At 34.7% G+C, this 22,926-nt stretch overlaps 1 protein-coding gene across 1 annotated transcript in view; it reads left to right on the top strand.

Moving 5' to 3' along the window:
* LOC119188527 (lysosomal alpha-glucosidase-like) overlaps positions 1–22,576 on the top strand; it is a gene marked incomplete at both ends in the record, with an annotated part of 28,262 nt that extends 5,686 nt beyond the window's left edge. Inside the window, 6 exon segments of the mRNA XM_037438804.1 lie at positions 69–276; positions 790–940; positions 6,055–6,272; positions 14,420–14,530; positions 18,916–19,047; positions 22,371–22,576. Of these exon segments, the coding sequence (XP_037294701.1) occupies positions 69–276; positions 790–940; positions 6,055–6,272; positions 14,420–14,530; positions 18,916–19,047; positions 22,371–22,576 (1,026 nt within the window).
* Positions 22,577–22,926: the final 350 nt, after the last annotated feature.

Genomic DNA, 22,926 nt, shown 5'->3' with positions numbered 1-22,926 from the left:
TATATCTTCAACTATTAGAATATTAAATAGTAGCTTAAAACTCTATTTTTAATTCATCTAATTTCCAGATCTCCAGAAAACACATTACTGCACGACATCGACGATCAGTTCCTGGTGGGTCCGTACATCATGATAACTCCGGTGCTGCAGCAGGGAGCGTCGCATACCAGCGGCATGTTCCCCGGACCGCAGAGTTGGTATAACGTCGTCGACGGCGCCTTTATAGACAATGGGAGGAGACGCGATGTCACCGACAACCAGACTGTCAGTGTGAGGGTAAGTCGTTGGGTATTTGGTCCTTCGAAACGGTTAATGAGACTAAGTAGTTTCGACAGATGTCGCTAGTAAAATATGGACTATGGACGCTATGGTTCATGGTCATCCTATGAGTGTACTTATAATGCGTCTCAGGTATTTCACACTGCATCTTGTGGAAGTAACTATGGACCCTATGGTTTCTGGTCATCCTATACCTATAAAGCGCCTCAGTTATTTCATACTGAGTCTTGTGAAAGTAAGCCAGTGGCTTGAATGCCTCTCTGTCAACTTTTAGATAACTACAACTCACTTTTTATAAACATGATTTTTTTTCTGAGTCAAACTTAGTTAAAAAAAAATGTTATGTTCAAGTTTGACTTCATAATAGTTCATAGTCTGTTTCTTCTTAATCCTTTAATATTCCAAATGGTTTTTTATAACCCATGTTTTATTCAATGTTTATTAGCAGTGAATTTTAATTCGTATTATAGGTGTTCAAAAAATTGGTTTAAAATAAATAATCAATTACAGGGTGGAGCCATAATCCCACTACAAGAGCCGCCCGCGCGTGGTCCGGTCACCACCACCAACTCGCGTAGCTCGCCCATGCAACTTCTGGTGGTTCCTGACAATGAAGATAAAGCCCGTGGACAACTATACTGGGATGATGGAGATAGCCTTAGTAAGTTTGTGAGAGAGAGGTGGTTCATTATAGGAATGCTACGGCTACTTTGAGGTGTTTAATGCCTGTCATCGTGATAAATAAGGCGTTACAATATTGCTACTGGCTGCATTAAATACAAATGTTATTTATAGTTACTTGTAAGTAGGTAGTATGATTTGTTTGTGTTATGTTTAAGGAAACACAATATTTAACGGATACGCATGTAATTTAGCTTCGTAGCTGATAGTGACAGTAACAAGTTTCTACCCACTTCCGTCACACTTTTTAATAAGAAGTGCTAAGGAAATGGGTAAACATCCTTATGCTACAATACACAACATACCTTTCCCCCAAGTATGAACATTATGCATCAATTATAAATCAATACAATTATATATTAAATTAATTCACAAAAGTTAACAAAACACAAATTAGAACATATAATTATTTTTATCAGGTATCTTATATGGAATGTTAGAACGTATACGAAGCTTATTTTTGAGTTTTCCTCCAGCAAAACCTACTTCAGCATTTGGTGGAATTCCTAACATTTCTGCCCATTCTTCTGAACTAGGTATCTGTATCACATCCTGATTGGAAGTCATATCTGGTATTTCTTGGTCAACTATATCTCCATTTTCAGTATGATCAGTATATCGATTCACTGAGTTTTCCCTTTCATCCGTTTCTCTTTCTTCAACTATCTCAGAATCAAAAGCTTTCTTTTTTATTAATTGATCTATGTGTCTGTTGACTAAGCATCCATCATCAGTTTCAATAGTATATCTTGAAGGTCCTTGTTTCTCAGCTACCGTACCTGATGACCATTGAGGACCATGGCTATAATTTCTATACATAACTCTCTGCCCTACCTCTGTATCTCTATGTTTCTGTTGATCATTTTTTATAATCTGACTCTCTGTTTTCCTATTTTGTAAATTATTAGGATGTATTGTATCTAGAAGAGTACGTAGCCGTCTATTCATTAATAGTTCGCTAGGACTTCTGTGGGTACTTGCACAAGGTGTCACGCGTAATCCCAGTAATATGTTCGGAATTTTTATATCCCAAGCTACATTATCCAATTTGCGCAGTTTATCTTTCACAGTTTGGACCATTCGTTCCGCGAGACCGTTAGTTGCCGGATGATAGGGTGCTGTGGTCACATGACGTATTTTATTTGCCGTCAAAAATTTTTTCATTTCTGCTGAAACAAATGATGTTCCATTATCTGAAACAATCGTTTCACACAGGCCATGAGTCGCAAATAACATTCTTAGCTTGAGTATAACTGTAGCAGAAGTCATATTGTTAACAACAAAAATCTCTGGCCATCTGGAGTAAGCATCGACTATTATTAAAAAATACTTGTTCTGAATTGGTCCCGCGAAATCCATGTGAATTCTAGACCACGGTTTAGTGGGCGTTATCCAAGTATAGTTAGTTTTAGGTGGCATGTGTTTGTTCTCCAAGCATTTTGTGCATTCGCCCACTAATTTCTCTATATCTGCGTTCATTTGTGGCCACCACACGTAGCTTCTCGCTAGAGCTTTAGTCGCAACTATACCATTATGTATAGTGTGTAAAGCGCGTAAAGTCGCATTTTGTAAAGTTGGTGGTACTACCACGCGATTGCCTAATAGAATGCAGCCTTCTTGTAGAGAGAGCTCTGAGCGATGTAACCAATAAGGGCGTAGACTACTATCACTAACTTTTGATGGCCACCCAGTTAACAAGTAATGAGTAACGCGTGATAAAGTTTTGTCGTTTTTTGTGTCACAAGGAATTTGATCCACATCAAATGTAAAATCGTCAGGGGTTTCAGCCATCAAAAGCACTTCATTTAATGGTGGTTCCTGTTGTTCCAGCACTGGCTGTGGCCATCGACTAAGACCATCTGCGTGACCTATTTGACTGCCTGGCTTATATATAATATTATAGTCGTGGGACGTCAGAGCGATAGCAATTCTGGTCAAACGAGGTGACAACATATTAGGTATAGGTCTTTTTGGATCAAAGATCCCTAATAGTGGTTTATGATCAGTGATTACTGTGAAGGCTCTTCCAGTCAAATAATTATAGAACTTTTGAATGCCAAACATAATTGCTGTGGCTTCTTTATCTAATTGTGAATAACGTCGTTCGTGTAAATGTAACGTTCTAGAACCCATGGCAATCGGTCGTTCTAGTCCATCGTCCATAACGTGTGACAGTACCGCGCCTACACCATATTCAGAGCTATCACATGTAAGCAATAAGGGTCTATCTAGTTGATAATGAACAAGCGTCAAACTTGACGACAATAAACTTTTGGCTGTATTAAAACTGTTATCTTCACATTCTGTCCATTGCCACGTGTGAGATTTATCTAACAAACGGTGTAGTGGCTCCAGTATAGTTGCTTTTTGTGGAATAAATCTCTCGTAAAAATTAAATAACCCCAAGAACGCTTGTAATTCCCGGACGTTTTGAGGTGCTGGAGTTTTTTTGATAGATTCTACTTTACTCTGTGCTGGATGTATACCTTCTCCATCGATTACGAATCCAAGAAATTCGACAGATTGTTTAACAAAGTTGCACTTATCTTTATTAAGTCTCAAACCCGCTCTACTTATTCGTACCAGCACCATGTCCAAACGTTGAGTCATCTCTGCTATGGTGCGTCCACTAATTATGATGTCATCTATAAGGACTGCGACACCAGACACCCCTGCCAACAGTGCCGTCATCAAACGTTGAAAAATACCTGGACATGCTTTCACGCCAAAAGCTAACCTGTGAACAGTAAACAATCCCTTACATGTGTTCAATGTCAACAATTTAGCCGTATTTTCGTCTACTACGACTTGGGTATATGCTCTCTCTAGGTCTAATGTAGTAAAAAATCTACCGCCAGCAACCGTCGCAAATACTTCATTAGCAGTCGGCATGGGATAGGTGTCAGACTCAGTAGCCTGATTTACCGTACTACGATAGTCACCACATAGACGAATCTCTCCCGATTTTTTAATTATCGGTACGACTGGTGTGGCCCAATCAGAATAGGCGGTAGCGCGGAGCACGCCTTCATCAACTAAGCGATCAATTTCTTTTTCGACTCGATCTTTAATAGCATAAGGGACAGGTCTGGCTTTTACAAATTTTGGTGTAATGCCAGGTTTTAAATGTATAGCAACCGGGTCCCCGCGGTAAGTACCAAGGCCCTCCTTAAAAACCTCACTATGTTTATTGACTATATTGTTTAACAAACCATTATAAGTACCTGTTACAAAATTAATATTTAAAGAAATATTTAACGGTGCAAACCAGTCCCGGCCAAGTAGATTCGGGCCGGCCCCTTTAGCCACTATCACGTTTAAATCGCACTCAATATTGTTGTAAACAACTCGCACTGTCGTCTGGCCGACGAGCGTGACGGGCGCTTCGGTCCAGGTGTGCAATCCATGTGTGACGCGGCGCAAGGCGCGCCCGACGGTAAGCTGGCGTGCACTAATTGCTCGCCAGGTGCGCTCGTTAATTAACGAGAAACTCGCGCCGCTATCCACTTGCATCACCACCGGCTCCTCATCCAACTTTACCCTCACGTTGATAGGCGGGATACGTGTTGACCTGCCATCGCAGCTGTACACTCCGTTCAAGCTTAAATCTTGTTCATCATTTGTGAAATATATTTTTTTATTAAAGCTTTTTTTCTTAGCTGTACAAATCTTCTCCAGGTGCCCTTTTTTCTTACAAAAATGGCATATGGCGTTCACAAAGCGACATTCTCCACTGTGTCTATCACCACACCGATAACAAAGCCGGTTATTCAATTTCGATTGCACTGCGTTAATGTCCATAGGCTCTGAACTTGGCACTGATGAAGTTTCAGGTATGCTACTGGACGCATTTCCTACAGTGGTCACTTTGCTTCCATTATTCCCATAACATTGTATCATGCGAACATCTTTCCCCGCGCTTTCGGAAGACAACATCGCGTCCACGACATCCTCATAGCCCAAATTGTCTCTCTTCAATAATTCATACTGTAATTTGTGATCACTCATTCCACACACGAGCCTGTCTCTTAACATTCGTTCCAAGTTTAAAAAATTACAGCCGACACTGAGCTTTCTGATCTGCGCGATGTATTCCGAAGCGGTTTCATCCGGTTTCTGGCCGCGTTTGTAAAATTTATATGACATCGAAATCTCATTTGGTTTCGGACTATAATGTTTGGTTAGGATTTTTACAATGTCACTAAAAGTCACTTCATTCGATTTTTTTGGCGTAATTAAAGCCAATAACGTTTCAAACACTTGTGCACCACATATTGTAAAAAAATTCGCCCGTTGAGCGTTGTCCGTCGCGATACCATTAGCTTCGAAACAGTATTTGAGTCTATCAATGTAATTGTCCCAATTATCGACTTGTGGATTATACTCTTGAAATTTCACAGCTTTAGCTTCCATTTTAAATACTTTTACACAACGTCGCCACTGTTATGTTTAAGGAAACACAATATTTAACGGATACGCATGTAATTTAGCTTCGTAGCTGATAGTGACAGTAACAAGTTTCTACCCACTTCCGTCACACTTTTTAATAAGAAGTGCTAAGGAAATGGGTAAACATCCTTATGCTACAATACACAACAGTTTGTTTGTATTGTTTGCTTTTTACGTATCATACTCGCCTATACAGAGTTATTTTTACATTGTGTTACTAAATGAAATCGCATATTCGTCTTTACCTCAGTTAACACTGTACCGAAAATATCATCTAATAACGATGAACATTTTCACAAAAATCCCAGTTTTAGTTTTCTAATTTGTTAATTTTGTAGTTTATTGCGAATATGGCGTGTGCATAAGTCAATTTCCGACTGAAAGTGTGACAGTGCTGCGACTTATTTTTTTAGAGTAGAACTAGCGGTAAAATAAAATTACTTTTTTGTTATTATTTTATTTTTAAATTACGGTTTCAGTAACTTCTTATAGTGTTATTTTCAAGATACCCTGTATAAAAAAATAAGTGAAAATCTAATTTATGTAATAATTTTCGTAGATCGACTTAACAATGCAACACTAGATGTTTTATACGAGATCTAAAATTTTATGATACATCTTTAACAACTTATTCAACCATTACAGACAGCTACGAAGAAAAGAAATACAGTCACATAGAATTCATGTACAACAACTTGCAAATTAAAAGCCGCGTCAACTGGTGGGGATACGGCGTGCCGTCCATCAACCGCATCTCAGTCTACAATCAAACGTCAGTCAAAACTGTCAGTATTAACGACGTGCCGTGCGTCAAGCCGTGTCAGTTCACTTACCTGAGCGACACTAAGGTTCTTCAGATTGATGTCAGTCTGCCGTTGGATAATCCGTTTGAAGTGAAATGGGTAAGTAAGGCTAAAGAGTCAAGCATTGCTAATCTTGGTTGAATTGTATGAGGGTTGGTTTTTGAATGTATGATATTGGTGGTATTTGAATCCAAAGTGTTTATTTGGAGCTTATTGGAGGTAAAAGTGTTTAGAAAAGTGTAGTTGAAGATCTAAATTGAATCCTGTTGGTTTAGAAGGAAGATTATGACATGTTATCTCTGCCAAAAATCTACATTGAAGGGGCGAAATGAAATTATACAAAAATATAAGTCTAAAGTGGTTTAATGAAACTATGAAAAGTTATTACGAGAATAAAATAAATCGGGGCTAAAAAATCCGATTTACGATTAATATTCCTATTTCTATAAAAGATTCCAATCGCTTTTTTTGATTGATCGAAAAAAGACCAATCATAAAAAAACTTTTATTGATATGTGTACAAATTGCTTCTTTTGATTGGACCATTCTCGGTATCTATGATTAAGATTGGGATCGTATATTGAAATCGGCCGTTAGTCATACTTGTAGAATAGATAACATTGTAATAAAAAATATTTTTGGGTTTAATAAAACATGGATAAAGTTATATTAGGTCAAAGGGAAATGTTATACTAAAATAGGATACAAAAATTATATCAATTCCATACTTCTTCATACTTGTAATAGCTGTAGATTTATTTATTCTGATAAATTAATGTTTGCCAGCCTTGTCCAATTTAAATTGGAAATTTGAAGTAAATTTAACTTAAAATGAAATTGAAATATTCATAATTTTAATAATATACAAATATAATTATGATAGCATACGTTTTCTACAATACTTTAACTGTTTTATTAATAATATGCTAGACAAAGTAAAGTTTTTATAATACTAAGTAAGTGCCAATTACCTGCCAATTTAAATGAAAATTGTTGTCTAAAAGTAAGATATCCCAAGGTAGTGGTGCCGTCTTAAAGCCGCTACATATATAAAAATCTCACTCACACCATCACGCATTTTATCCCCGAAGGGGTATGCAGAGGTGCAACCAGGGCACCCACTTTTCGCCAAGTGTGTTCCGTCCCATGATGTGATAGGGGGCGAGCCTATCGCCATATCGGGCACAAATTCCAGACTCCGGGCTGACACTGAGCAGAAAAACTCAATTATAAAAATCGATTGATATATATAGCGATTAAAATATATAAAGCAAGGTTTAGATTAGCAAGAAAATTTCCAGAAGTCACATACCGCGAATTATTTTACCGTGTTATCACGGCGACGTGACTTGTAGACTTGCTTGACACAAGCTTGCAGGAGTTGCGGCGAAATGCATATGTATTAAACTTTTGAAATAGTCCCATTATCTATACGCCTCTGGATGATTTGCACATCATATTGCTGCGAGGACTTGCTATTCTAAATTCAGTTCAAAATGTAACTATGCGCTATTGGTATATTTATAACACTTCAGTCATATGAATCGAGAATACTGCGGTGTTATATAACGGCACCGCTGTCTGGGAAACTTTATCTAACTGATATAAATGTTCTGATGTGCTTCTTCCCGAACACGTAACACAACATATACAGTATTTTAAAAGCTTCATATAAGAACTGGTGTTAATTAATAGGGGTCGATTTTTAGACCTCGTCAGCCCCTAATATCACTTTTCGTTTATATCCGACCCCTGGGAATCAGATCTCGACTCAAAGGTGTCGAAATCGACCGCTTTGGGAATCCCTGAATAAAACCTTTTTCGGACAAGACACATGCAAGTGATGTCACATATCGCGACGTAAATTTTGCTGGCTACGTTCATACATCAACTCATGACTTTTTTCAAAGTCGCATTTCGCCATTTTAAGAGTTTGTTGTATAAAGTGCGTTTGAAAATATTTTTGGCACTGTAAGAAAAATGTCTCGATGTTTATCGGTATCTGGGGCATATTAGAACATTTATAATCAATGTTTAGTCTATAAATACTACATTAGGTGTAATTAAAATTGTATGTAAGGTAATTCAAATGGTTAGCTTACTTGGAATATTTTATTAATTAAATATTTTTCATTTTAAGTTAGCATAAATAGCGGACCAGACTTCAATGATCATGTTCCTTTTCTACTATAAATGACCATAGACATTACAGAATATAAAATAAAATAGTTTTTCTCTATATTAAAATGATAAGCAAACCTCATTTGTCTTAACATTTTTTCTAAATTTATAATACCGTATAGATCTTTTGCAAGTGTACAAATAATATATATTTTTTAAATCTGCTTTCTAGTTGTTTAAAAACGTGCATAAATAGTTTACCTCTGGTGCATTTACTTAGGAAATTTATTTTATAATGCTAAGGGTTTTATTTATTCTTTATTATTTTTTATTAATAAAATATAAATTATATTTTATTAATACTTAAAATTTTACTATGTCATAAGTTATAGGAGTCTTTTTAAAATTAAGCAAGGTGTTTACATTGTTTTTATTAAAATTTACTGCATCCTTATAATGATGGACATAAAGCGAATATCTGCCAATTAAGCTATATTATATTAATGTTATAAAATAAACGTAACAAGCGTAATTTTTAATAAAGTGAGAATTGTTTTTTTTTATTATGGTATGTCTAGTCATAAGTATTTAATATTTAACCGATCATGTTTAAAATTATTCAAAATGTTCAAAATATTTTTACTCTAATAGATTTAAACCCGCCAAAATAGAAAACGTCATGTTAATATGGCAACTTTTATCTCCAGTTTTCTGCAGAATAATCAAAGAAAAGGAAAAAAATATACTATTTAAATTAGTTGATATGTAACATAATATTATGTTTACACTATGGTCAATCTTAGTCAGCAGGCTTGAATTTATTACTTTAGCAATGTTTATGGACTAATTTAGTGTATCAATGAACCTATTTTTACCGCCTCCTTTGGGTTGACAGCGACGTAATTTATTTTATTTTGTCTTACCATCAATGGAAGTTAACAGTTGGGGTTGTTTATTGAATTATCTGTAAGCGGATAGTGTAGACCGATCATATTGTTAATGATTTAAATCAAATCCTGCGCATGTTAAGTTAAGATAATTTATTAATAAGATTTGGTGGTAGCGTTAGATGCTTTTTAATTATAGTGATGGATAAATTTGTGTGATTAGATCGTAATTTTTTGTCGAATTTTTAAATCATTAGGATTGTAAATGTTGATATTTTCATTTTTTTTTTCATAAGGATTCGTTTTTGTAAGAATAAGGAATATGTATGAAAAAATAAATAATATAATTTACACGATAAACCATGATTATAGGAAAATTGTATGGCCATCTATTTGCCTTCAACTTACCTTGTCATTGCTCAATAATCTACAATTTCAAAATGCTTCAAAATCACTTGTAGGTGTAAAGAACTTACTATATATAATGAAATGTGCGATAATTAATTCCCTAAGCAAACTTAACCTTCCAGCTAAAATAGATTTTGTATGTGTAGTGATTCCCTCCTTTCATTATTCAATAGATTTTGTGCCCCAAGTACAAGTATACCCTTTTTATAAGCCTCGATTGTTAGGTAGCTGATGCAATACAAGCTTTCGCAAGCCATCTAGTAAAGATACCGACCCGTTACAGTAACTGTTGCGAGTAACAATCCTGTGCGTGCGCCATTTTAGAACGTATAAAAGTTCAAGAGTTGGTATATCCTACCGCCATTAGGTTTCCTTCTTCAGCTACCTGACAACTAGAAGCAGAACGTAGAAAAAAGGTTTAGCGTTCAAATACCGTGTCCGTTATGCCACATTTTTTGTGATAATTTTAAGTTTGTGATATTTGTGTACTGTTTATTTATGTGTTTAGTATATTGTGATTAAATCATACTTGGTTAAATGTACACGAACGGTAAAGTTGGGTGAAAAATCGATGAACACGACATTATTTTTGAGTAGGTGTAATTGTATTATGTTGAGTTTTTTTTTTTAACTTAGTCACTTAAGTATTTTTTCTTTAAGTGATTAGAGTTAATTATTGTAAAAGCGAGCAAATTTTTTATAGCTTAAAACTGGAAAATTACTTCCCAATTAGACCCTTACTCACCTCATATAAATTGTAAAATATATCCGTCCACCGACTTGCATCAGCAATCTGTGTGTGCATTTGAAATTTTTAAATAAACTTTAAAATTATTAGATATTTGTGGATTGTATCTACGAGTTTGTTAGGAGAATGTGTCGTATATAAAATCTTTTAAAAATAAATGAAATGTTCATGTATTGAACATTCAGAACTATAAGATGGGTGTACACTGTACAGACACACATCGCACGCATATTTAAATCTATCAGCGTATTATAATAAATTTCAAAATCAGAATGCAAAAAATAATGTCGTTAATAATTTTGTTTATATCGAAAAAGGTTCTTGTGAAGTACTTACCGAAAAAATTGTCGATTTTAAAACAACCAACTATAAGATTATTTCAGTATGATTGATGCCAAAGTAGGAAATTGTGTTAACCAATTGTTTTTTTTTTTTTTGTAGTTTTAAGAATGCACTTTAATAAATTGATAACGCACATTTTGATGTTTTATTATTTGCTTTTATTGTATCCATATCCACTTCATTAATTTTATTATAAAATAGGATCTATATTTGTCTTAAATTTCAGCAGTCGTGATGTCATTGATTTTCACCTTTCATAAATACTTAATTAAAAAAAAATAAGAAACAGTCTATTGTTGGGAATTGAAGGGCAGTTTGTGTATTTTTCTATTCAATTATAACATATACAGCAATGTAATATGCAAAATATTTTAAATTGAGCATATATTATGGAATTTGTGCCCAATATGTAAGAATGTAAGAATTTGGCCATGACATGATGTGATGATATAATGTGTTTGAAACCAGTTGCGCTTCTGCTACACTTTGAAGTAGATGCGGGTATGTATAAAATATATTTAAAAAAGTAAATAAAACCTATGTAAGTGAATATAATAAGGTTTTTAATCAGTATCAATAACAGATAATGCTTTTACAGCTTTTTGGTTTCAACTAAATAAATAAATCAACATGAAATCTATGCATCATCTTTTTCAACATCCGTTTTCAAGAACTTATCATACTGTTCTTCGTCCATGAGTTCATTTAACTCTTCAGGTTTACTCAACTTTAGCTTGTACAACCAACCTTTCTCATAACAAGATGTGTTTATTAACCCTGGTTTTGCTTCCACATCTTTATTTTTCTCTGTCACAGTACCAGATAAGGGATCACCAGCTATTAGTTTCGTTCCTGGATCTGGTACTTGTGCAAAGACCACATCACCTAATGATTCTTGAGCATATTTGCTGATGCCCACAGTGCCTATTTCCTTGTCTACAGTCACCCATTCATGCCTGTCTGTGTACTTCCTTGCTCCACTACTGTATGAATGGCGTAGTTCACAGTACGTTTGTTTTGACTGTATCATGCGGTGTCTGCATAAATAATGTTTTGTAGCCTGAACAAAGTATTTCTGCAGTGTCATTCTTGGATCTGAAATAAAATATACCATTGATTAATGATCTTATTTCTTAGAGGTTAGCAAAAGATTGCATAGTGTAGATACTGAGAAAAAATACATGTCCTAACAAAATCGTTAATATTCACCTTACTCCAATAATTTTAGATAACTAAACAATATTTTTATTGTATTAAGGCTTAAGCTAATAGCTTAAACATTATCTAACAGCATCTATGTCAAATTGTCCCCCTGACTATACATACCATCAACCAAAATAAATTACCAATTAAACTAGACTTAAAATAATTATTTTACTTTCACTCCACATTCACAACACAACTTAGACCTTGCAACATAGTAATGAAAGAATAGATACAACTGTACAAGTAAACACAGATAAACAACAATTAAGATAACTACTTGAACTGTGGCACTAACCATTAACAGATAAAGTATATATGAACACACTTTATGTGTAGCCATTGGAATATTTATTTTTAAATTAGGTTCAATGAATTAATACATTCAAAGGTCATACATACATTTAGACCTGAGAATTACTAAGAAATAAATATTTTGCTTTGGAAACAATTAATTAAATTTTCCGTTTGAAATCTCAGGCTTTGATACAAAAATGTAGCAGTTTCACAAATTATTGAGTTAATGTAGTGATGCTTTTAAAGAGTTTTAATAGGAAAAAATTATGGATTTTAGAGAAGTCTTCCTGAAGATTGAAACAGCATGGGTAAATAGAAATCAGCAAAAAGACAAGACTTAATGCAGACATTTAGTTATTCTGATATAGTGGTAACTGTAGCAAGCTGGTAAAGATGTTTTTGGGTGGTATATTTAAGATTTACATTTGGATTTCTCGTGTTCTTTCTATGTAGTAATAGGTCATTTATTTTATAACACTATTTTTCGCAACAGAATATCAATCAATAACATTTGTCATATTCTTAACAAAAAATTAAAGGATATTAAATACTGCTTCGGTGCTTATGTAGGACGCGTAATGAAATATCGACAAACTTTGTGAAAATTATTCACACAATATAAGCCACTTATTTATTATGTTACTGGTACTGGAAGATTTCATAAATAAATTAAATAAGTATAAAAAGTTATCAGATTATTTGTGTTACGACGATGTATCATGTAACAACAGAATACAATAAACTATACTCACTGTTTGAAACCTTGATCCCAAACGACGTATAAATTATAACTATTTTTGTTAAAAAATCGAAGAAATAATTTTTGAAAAAAGTTGAGGTTATGTTTTTAAGTCGTTGGAAAATATAACTGACAGATGAAGCACAGTAAGTAAAAATTTGACATTGACAGAAGAAGTAATTCCGAACGTAATCTAGTGTTGCACACAGTATTTTAAAATCTCCAAATATTATTATGCAAAAAAATAAACATTTATTTCATGATGTGTTGTTGGTCGTTTATATAATTTCAAGGAATTGCAATAACGACTAAAAATATATTAAGTCTTTATAAATTAACGTATTAGTGGCATTCATAAACCATTTGAAAACAATGTTATCCATGTAAGTCTTTTAATTTCATGAAACAGGTGTATTGAAGTGAATTGTTTAAGTTAATACTAACATTTTTTGTTTAATATCGCTTAAAATACTTTAAGTATTATGGTGTTATACATGTGTATAAATAATAAATGAATAAAGTTTCCTCAATACTTGGGAAAAAATTTAGATCACAAAGTTCAACACAAGATTTGTCAAAGTGTCAAACGTCATTGTTCTTTAGCCATGACTGAAAGATGTCAAACGAAGTTTACAGAGAATTTTGATAATAAAAATTATATTATATACGTTGGAATTCTTTGCACATCTTTTGCTGTGCTATATTTCTACAGGTGACGCGTCTGTGTGAATATTTCCAGTTCAGTTTGTGATGTAGATTGTACGATAACCCAGTTTTTTCATTTCCAGATTTCACTTTGCTATTATAGCCTTTAGCTATGTGCTGGGATGTTTGGCTTGTTATTACGGTTTGAATTCGAACATTTTGCGGAACTATGTGTGTAAATTGAAGTGCCACTTGTTCGGCGAGACGACAGAGGACGTACAAGATGCTCCGGTAAAAGTAAGTGGAATGTAAACAAAGTAATGCGTTGAAATATAATGTTTACACCCCGCTGTTGATATATTTGTATTGACATACGATATAAGGATTGCCAAACTCTAATTGTTGAATTAATGTAAATAATTTAATGTATATTTAATACCATTCAATTAACTTTTAGTCATACACAAATTGAGGTGCTGATGTTTCCATATTGCTACAAATAAAATTGTATGCTGATTGAATAATTTGTTGTTGACCTCACTGTATAAAGACAAACAATGGAAGTAAAATGCTAAATCTGTTTGAAGATATGGCTGATTATGTCAAATACAGACCATTTCTAACCAAATAAACTATTTAAGTATTGCACCAACAAATCCATGATACAGTTCATGGCTGAAGATAATCACACTATAAACTTCTCAAACCTTGTGTTATAACAAAGATTTAATATGCTTTACAGTAACAAAACATGTATATCAATACTAAGTGTTTTAACTGAAGATTCAATTTTTTTCTTATATAATGTTTGTTACAGGGATGTGTGACTTGCGGGTCAAAGGAGTGCAACCGCCATGATGCCAGCAACGGCACAGAACCCTGGACAGGATTACAGATACATAAACAACTTGACCAAGCCATAGAAGATGTGAGTCTTAATTGCTTTTATAACAAATGCATATATATTTTTTTTATATCTTCATGGCATAGAGATCTACCGAAAACTGGTGGTAAGCTGAGTAGGGACCAGTTAGAATGTTGACAGGCAAGAGATGTTATCCCTCACCAGTCAACACAATTATACACAGGTTGATCCAGGAATGGGACATACTTACATATACCTCAATGGTGGTTTTTACATCTTGTGTACAATGGTCTCTGTCCACATGGAGAAACATCCTACCACCCGCAACCTGTAAAACATCTTTTTGTATCATTGTATCATCATTGGTAATTAACATCTATGTGAGATGATTAAGTAGCATTTATTGAAAATATGCGGTGTGATGATATACACTTACGCTGGTGACTTATCAGACTAATTCAAGCTTGAAAAATATGACCACAATTTTTGGCAGCAGGTTTCTTTATTTGTATATGGAGGGGGTATAACGGTGTAGTTGTGCTGAACTTCGCGCTTTAAGACTAACTGCTCAAACCAGGTGTTATCGTGAGCAGAAATATTGTCACCTACGGGTTTATGATTTACGAATATTCTACCACTAGGATGGAAAACATTATATCTTTTTATATATCTTTATGAGAAATGCAGGTATCTTGGTTGATTGTAAATGCCTCTAAACTTTTGCAGCAAGACAATAATAACTTGTAGATGTTTGCTATCAAAGGTACAACAGAACATATTCAACCACAAACAGGTTTTAATAACAAAAGATAAAATTTAAATTTTGATTTTCCTTCACATAACATGCAAAACAAATAACTTATTGCTCTTGCTTGGCAAAACAATGTTTGATAATATATAAATGCTAATATTCTAGTTAATTTATAGTAAAAATATCAGTTATAATATTTAATTAATACCATTATTAGGGTCATTACACAATGTTATGCCCATTAATATTTGTAATATCTTTTGTAACAATATCATTTAGATAAAATTGCCTAGTTCAGTATAGTATGTTGACCTAATTTGATATTTAAAGTAAATACTGTGTATAAGGAAATCTCTTCCAAAAACAAATACAAGAAGTGAGTCATGATAAATCTTATTCTTTTATTTGTTAATTATATTTACCTATTTCAAAAATAAATAAGAAAAATACAATAATGATCTCCTGCAGTGGAACAAATTTCATTCGTAAATGTATTAATATTATTTATTTAAAATGTCCTTCTCTGTTTTTATATTAATTAAATTTAGTTCTCTCAATACCTCATTAAACATTGTTAAGCATACATCGACACTTATAATGTTATCTTGGTGACTAATCACAGTAATTATGTCTCAAATAATGTGTGTCACAATACGTCATATGAAGCACGGATTGCGCTTTGATAATTACTTTACATGCGGACTTTTGTATGACATTCGTCACCCCACTTAACTTTCCCCACTCCAAAGCAGGGCCGCATCGCGTCGTAATGTACTTTTAACGAGAGTTATTGAAATAATTTGCCCTAGTTTCAAGACCGACTGCCTGGCCGATGTCAATCCTTTCTGGGGCAATCAATTCCTGTCATATTTTAAAAAGTACACATTAAATATAGCTCGAATTAGGATTCGAACCTAGGGTCACCCAATTGGCAGTTTATTCGTAGTGGTTCGTAAGTTGTCGATTTCTGACATAAATTCACATCATAGTTTTGAATGGTATCCTCCGATAGGGCTTTCTTGTCGGAGAAGACCTCTCGCTGCCAGTCGTGGCGGCATCCATGGTTGACCGCCGGAGATTTTGGTGGGCTCACTTCTGTGAGGTGGTCCTCCCGCGGAAGGAGAGTGACAAGAAGATGTACCGATCCTCCTGCCTCTAGAGAAGATCCAAGAGGCATTGGGTGGACGACATCTAGACACCTTCCGACAGAGGAATCCTCCAATTGCGCCAACGATGGTCATCACGGAGTTTTAATTGCCGTGGTTAGGGTATATACTATATATAGTGTTAGGTACGCGTACTTAACTCTATATACATTATATATGGGTCTCAGCCCGGTGATCGCGTGGCATTTTTTATCTCTCTGGATAACTTAACGCCGGGACGTAAAGCCAGCGAAGCCAATATAACCATCCAGTCTCGATAGTGGTAAATAACTTTCGCCGTGAAACAACAAAAAGGGGTTTCCTATGTTCGTTCCCGTATACAAATACGTTTTCAGAAAACCAAATCGATGTAAATCCGCATAACACTGACGATAGATGAGCATGAGTGTCAAAAATACGTTCGATTATTATTATATCGCATCGGAATTCAAGAATGTGATAGTGACTTATCGTAAAAACTATCTGAGTATAACATCGTCTTTATCAGCAAAGATATTTGTATGATGTAAACAAAATAAATATTTCTCAGTCGGGTCTATTTGATAAACCAATTGTTGCCTTCCGACAAATCCCTTGAGTGCAAATTACCATTGCTTTTGTAGGTAAAAAATCAAACTAGTGTGCACTAAGCATTCCAGTTGCATATCGTCGGCTAAAATTGAAAGGCTCGTATCTCTATAGTAAATTTTTGCAACAGACAAAAATTAATTAACTTTTATAAAAAAATATTTAACTAATGATTTCTTATGTTTACGCGAGGATTGTAGGTAGATATTGTAACTTTGACTTTACGGATGAACAACACCTCAGTCCCCCCGTGACCATGAAGGCGGCAGTCTTCGAAACGTCGGGAGAAAAATAAAATACAAAAAAACCGCGACAGAATCCCAAAATTAGTTTAATTTCAAAATATTTAACTGGCAATATATTATTAAAAGTATGGTATACATGTACAAATTTATAATGGAATTAACAGTTTTATTAACAACTAAAATACCTTGATGAGTATACTTTGTCTAAAAACGGACATATGTACGAGCTTTTCCAATTTCGCCAAAAATATTTAGAAGTATATTATGTATGATTTAAAACCCGCCTCTACCTTTAAAAGTTCTTAAATAATTTTTTCGTGTATTGTAATATAAGTTGAGATATGAATTTATTTTGTAACATTATATAATTATTATTCAATCTACAAGTCTCGCTGTATAAGCACTCGACACTAGTTAATTATGCAGACGTTTTATTAATCACATTAAAATGCATAACGCGCAAATCTTGAAATTCATTATTTACATCATCAAACGTCTTTATATGAATTATTTATGCACGGTCTATCCACTATTTTGATGAGTTCTTAAAAAAATAATTTACATTCGAAATTTAAAATGACATTGTTATTCATGTATTATTTATATTATTCACGCTACTATTGGTTAGATTTATCATAATACTAGATTTGGTTCGTGATGTGGGCTGACATACATCCTGTCCAGGGGCATAGCTACTGCCTATCAGGCGTATCTTGACTCCAGGCCCTCACGCTTTAGGGGACGCAGTGTGTGTAAGTTTGGACTACCGAGAAATCAACTTGTATAAATGCATCTTTAAAGGGCTCCTCGGAAAATGTAGATTATGGGCCCCTCTCGTGCAAGCTACTAAACTGATCCTGATTCTGGAATAAAAAGCAACCTTTATCACTACGTATACCGTCATGCTAGTGAAGGAATTTTCAAAACCGGTCACTGTTCAATCATTATAATTGTTTAAACTAAAATTACCAGCTTTTCAGCTTTATATTATCAGAATATAAATTAGCCATTTATATTCAAAGTGATAAAAAATGGCGTCATTTGGCAATAAGATTAACAATAAGCAAATCAACACTGAGACTTTATGTCGAGGTTTTTTTTATAATTAATGGCGACGACATGTACAACTAGCGCGAAATAACTTACTTGAACCTGTAAAATGTTATACATTATTTACATTCCGTCAATATTAACTCCACCACCAGTTTGTAAGGCAGTTCTCACTTAAGAAGAACGGGCTAGAAACTCTTGTGTTGCTCTTTCCAATTAGTAGTAGGCAAAGGTAACTACTTGGTATGAACAGTGTCAGAACTTTAATTTATAAACCACTGCGTGCTGCTACTTGGCGCTCGCCAATATGATGATTTGTTGATGACTTCAAAGGAAAGTGAACAATAGCCACAAACAGGGAGTTAGCTACAATAGGGCTAGGCTGTAAAAACTAACAAAGTTAAATCAAGGACCTTATTTACCCCTGTCTAGATGTTTACGGAGGTAGTGGCCGGCAGGGGGTGTCAAAATGGCTCAATGGAAAAACAAATCGGCTCTCAAACTTTGCATATACCAGCTTTTAGAATACTTAGTATTGATTTTTCAGTACGTTCTAATGTGGCACATTTGATATTACATCAATATTTACATTTATTGATTTTAAATAAACTAAATTTGAGTACGTAGATGCTTAATAAAATTTTATAATATAGTTTCCTTTTGTTTCAGTTCTACAACACGATATTAGATCAGTTTATAAACTCATGGTACAGTAAGATCACCTTGCAGCCGTTCTTCGTGGACGAGCTGCGGCATCAGCTTAGATACGCGTCCGCCTGCCTCTTGCAGCGAGCTCTCAAGGTAAACCCAAAATTATGTCCAATTAAATTATAATAATTTCTTATGACCGAATTTTAGGAGATCGAAATTAATCTAGTTTCCGGATTTTATCGTGGCTTTTGTAATTTTCATTTTCTCCTGTTTTGAAGATTATCCGAAACAAAAAATCCGCCTTATTTTCATGTCTTATTGCCTAAATTATAAGATCTTTTAAGCCGTCACAGAGTAAGTTTTATAAGTGGCAAAAAGTTTATCATAAATGTTTGACTTGAACGGGATGGTATCGAAACGTTCAAACCGATATAATGATTGTAAATGTGAGCCAGAACTGTCGCAGCACCAGCAAGGCGACACCACTGCGGCAAGGAAAGATTGCAATATGGTGCTTACCTAACAGAACCCTTGGATTCTTGAGACTTATGGGTGCCATACATGCTACGGTCCATCGGAAAGGTCCACCGGTGCAGGTATGCCTGCGCCGGTAGACCTGAATGTGTGTGGGAATAGACCTGTGCAGATTTTTGAGCCTGTGCAGGCGACCGGCGCAGAATCGAAAATCAATTCTTTCAATTGATACCTGCGCAGGCATACCTGCACAGATGACCTCTCCGGTAGACCGTGGCATGTTGGCTTACATTATAAACAGGCACGACAAAGGACTGCCTTTACTGACAAAAGACTGACTCGGTAGTTGTACAAAATTATATTGGGTTTTTCTTCTCATTATCAGCCCGGAGTCTGGATTTTGTGCCCAATATAGCAATAAATTCGTCCCTCATCACATCGTGGAACGGAATATAAGCTGCGGAAAGTTGGTTGCACTAGTTTCACCTACGCCTACAAAAATACTTTAAAATAAAATAAAATACTTTATTTATCACGTACGCGAACAAAGTTGCACTTATGATACGTCAAAACAAAGAATAAGAATAATTATTATTTCTAAACAACTATTAAAATTACTTATATAACTTTGGACATTTTAAATTAGGGATAAAGTTTATACAAAAGACAAGGTACAAACCGAAGTAACCAGCTCGGCTGGCAAGTAGGGGGAAATAGAAGGGTAACGCGTCGCGATCCTCACCGGCGAGGACATGAGCCTGACTGAAAATGCGTGACTGTGTGTGGGTTGGCGCGGGAAAGTGAACTCATTGCATCTGATGGTAATAGGAGAGGCCAGAAAGAGTGTCACTTGACGAGAAAATATGATTATCCCTCGCCAATCGACACAATTATGCCGGATTGTTTAAAACCGAATATGCATAAGCAGATTCCGGAATGTGACGTTGGGCCACTATGGCTGTTTTTACACCTTATATGGTTTTCGCTATCCAAGCAGATACAAATATCCTACCAGCATCAGAATGTGTATGTAATATATACCTAGGTATACACACAAGGTAGTGTTCAAATAACACATAGACGCTCAGTGCTCACAATGGCCTATAATTTTCAGTCTATATTGGTTCCGCTGCACTTATATTAATTGTTAATTGTTCACGGTCACAATTAATTGCACACAGCGACGTATTGTTCTCTGTTGTTTCTCTTCGCACTAATTACTTATTCAACGCATTCGCTATTGTACTCTTAGCTTTTGTTTTGAGAAATTTTAATAGAGTAGTAGAAATGCGATATCAAGGTATAGATTTTCTCTATGTTAGTAATGATGCGGAATGAATATTACTCAGGCGCTGTTTTGTATATTTTTATATGGACACAATAGTGACCCCACTGCATCTAATAGCAAGTGGAGTAGGGCCTAGATAGAGTATCTATGAAAAAATAGAGGACACATGAGGATTTTTCTGTTTTTTAATGTTTAGGCTAAGAGATTTATTAATTTTCATCTCTATATTATTAGCGTTCGTAAGGTTTTTTATCGTTGTTATTTGAACGCCAGACAATAGTATGTCAAGCCTAATATTATATTCTTTACTTTTTGTGAGTATTTGTGTTCTATTTCATCTATTGTTACTAAATTCTGTGCATTTTCGTTTGTTTAGAACACTTATCATCCTCGATTTGTGCTTTATCAAGGATTTTTCTTTTATTTTACTTGACCTACGTACCGTAACGGTCAAGTAAGCATCATATAATTTACTAGATTCTTCCGCTATAAGACAATTGGTTCTGCATTGTTTTTATATACAGGTGTGTGTTACTGGACGAATTGGAATAAAAAAAGTCTTGTATTCTATTATTTAGATGAATAATATAGTTTTGTTACTATGATATGTAATTGACGTTTTTTTTGCATTTCGAACTTAGTCTCAATTTTGGAGTAAAACCTCTAAAGACATTTAAAAATAATTATTGTTGTCCGAAACTTATATTCATAATGCATTTTACTTTACACTCGTATAATTAGAACTGTCTGTAGTTTTAAGGCATCGACATTTCAGTCAAGCGTATTGTCTTGGCGCGCGTCATTAGGTCAAGAGGCTATAATGAGCCCGCCGTGACGTCATAAAGATTAAGCACGGAACTAAAATGTCTTCCCAATATTTCAAGAGGGATATGAACTTTCCTTTGTTTACAAAACCATATACTGTAGCAATTTTAAACAACAACATAAAATAAATATGACTTTTATAGATATATAAATCAGTTATTTTAATATAAAATGTACTTAAATAAATAACCCTACCAAATACCAGTGCAAATTGTTTAAAAACAATGATAATTCGATATTAAATTAAAGTACCCTTTTATTAAGAATCGTATGGGACGACGAACTTTGTAAAACACAAAACAAAACATCTTATCACACAGTGTAGCAATAAATATGTATTCAATTATAGTCTAACTAATTGCTATAATTTATATGATGAGTGACTAGTCTTATATTATCATTCGCCTTTCAGTGATTCATAATAGTAATATTTGTTTACCTTTTGTTATTGACACGGACACCTGTTATTATGTATAAATATAACAAACAGTGGAAGCCGGCGTGTGTGTTGATAGAGAAGTAATAAAAAGTTTTTGACAAAAAATTATACCGACTTCAAAAACCACTAAAAATCAAAAAATAATTTAACATTACCTATATATTGGTTACCAATTTTGGAGTCGGTGCCTAATAAAAATGCCTAATAATTAAATTTTTACTGATGTTATAGACGCGAAGGTATGTTTGTTTGTTACCGTTTCATGACTAAATTACTGAACGTATTTAGTTGAATTTTGGTATTACTGCATCACCTCCAAATTCTTCTAGACCGTTTACCGCCCTTTTGAAGCCTCCAGTACCCAAAAGTGGGTATTATCACCCACTTTAAGAAAGACTAAATTAGGCTAAGCATGCCACAGCGTCGACTGTATTATATTTCCCACAGATAAACTATTCCCGCCTAATCACCGAGCGTCTCGTGCCATGCGCGTTACGCCACTACACGTTGTGTTCGGAGAGTCCGTCCACCACAGAGTACCGGTTCTCTATCCACCCCGCCGCTGCCAACCGCACCGCTGAACTGAACTACCTGCGCTGCGTCACCAACACCATCATGCCGTATCTGCTGAGGAGTCAGGAGTTGGAGAATTCGTGAGTGAATTCCTCTTACCTCCAAAATTATAATTATAGACAAAGCCGGAGTCTCACATCCAAGGGGCTTATCACCTTATCGTAATACCTTCAATATACGTAGTCACTAGATGTAAGTTTTTTTTAATTATGGTATGACTAGTAATATGTAAAGTGATTTAACTGCTCGGTAAGTATACTGAAACCCTAAAAGCATGTTTAAGTTCTCCGAGCACATAAGCCGAAACAAGTGTAGTTTAAAATAAGAGGTCAAAAGAGCTCGTGGACTCGCTCCTACACTTTGGACAGACGTAATTAAATCCATGACGCACTCTTTAACGAATGCTACCACTCCTATAAACATCGAGGAA

This window comes from Manduca sexta, chromosome 15 (assembly GCF_014839805.1).
Source record: "Manduca sexta isolate Smith_Timp_Sample1 chromosome 15, JHU_Msex_v1.0, whole genome shotgun sequence".
Classification (NCBI taxonomy): domain Eukaryota; kingdom Metazoa; phylum Arthropoda; class Insecta; order Lepidoptera; family Sphingidae; genus Manduca; species Manduca sexta.
This window is presented reverse-complemented; position numbering and strand designations above follow the sequence as displayed.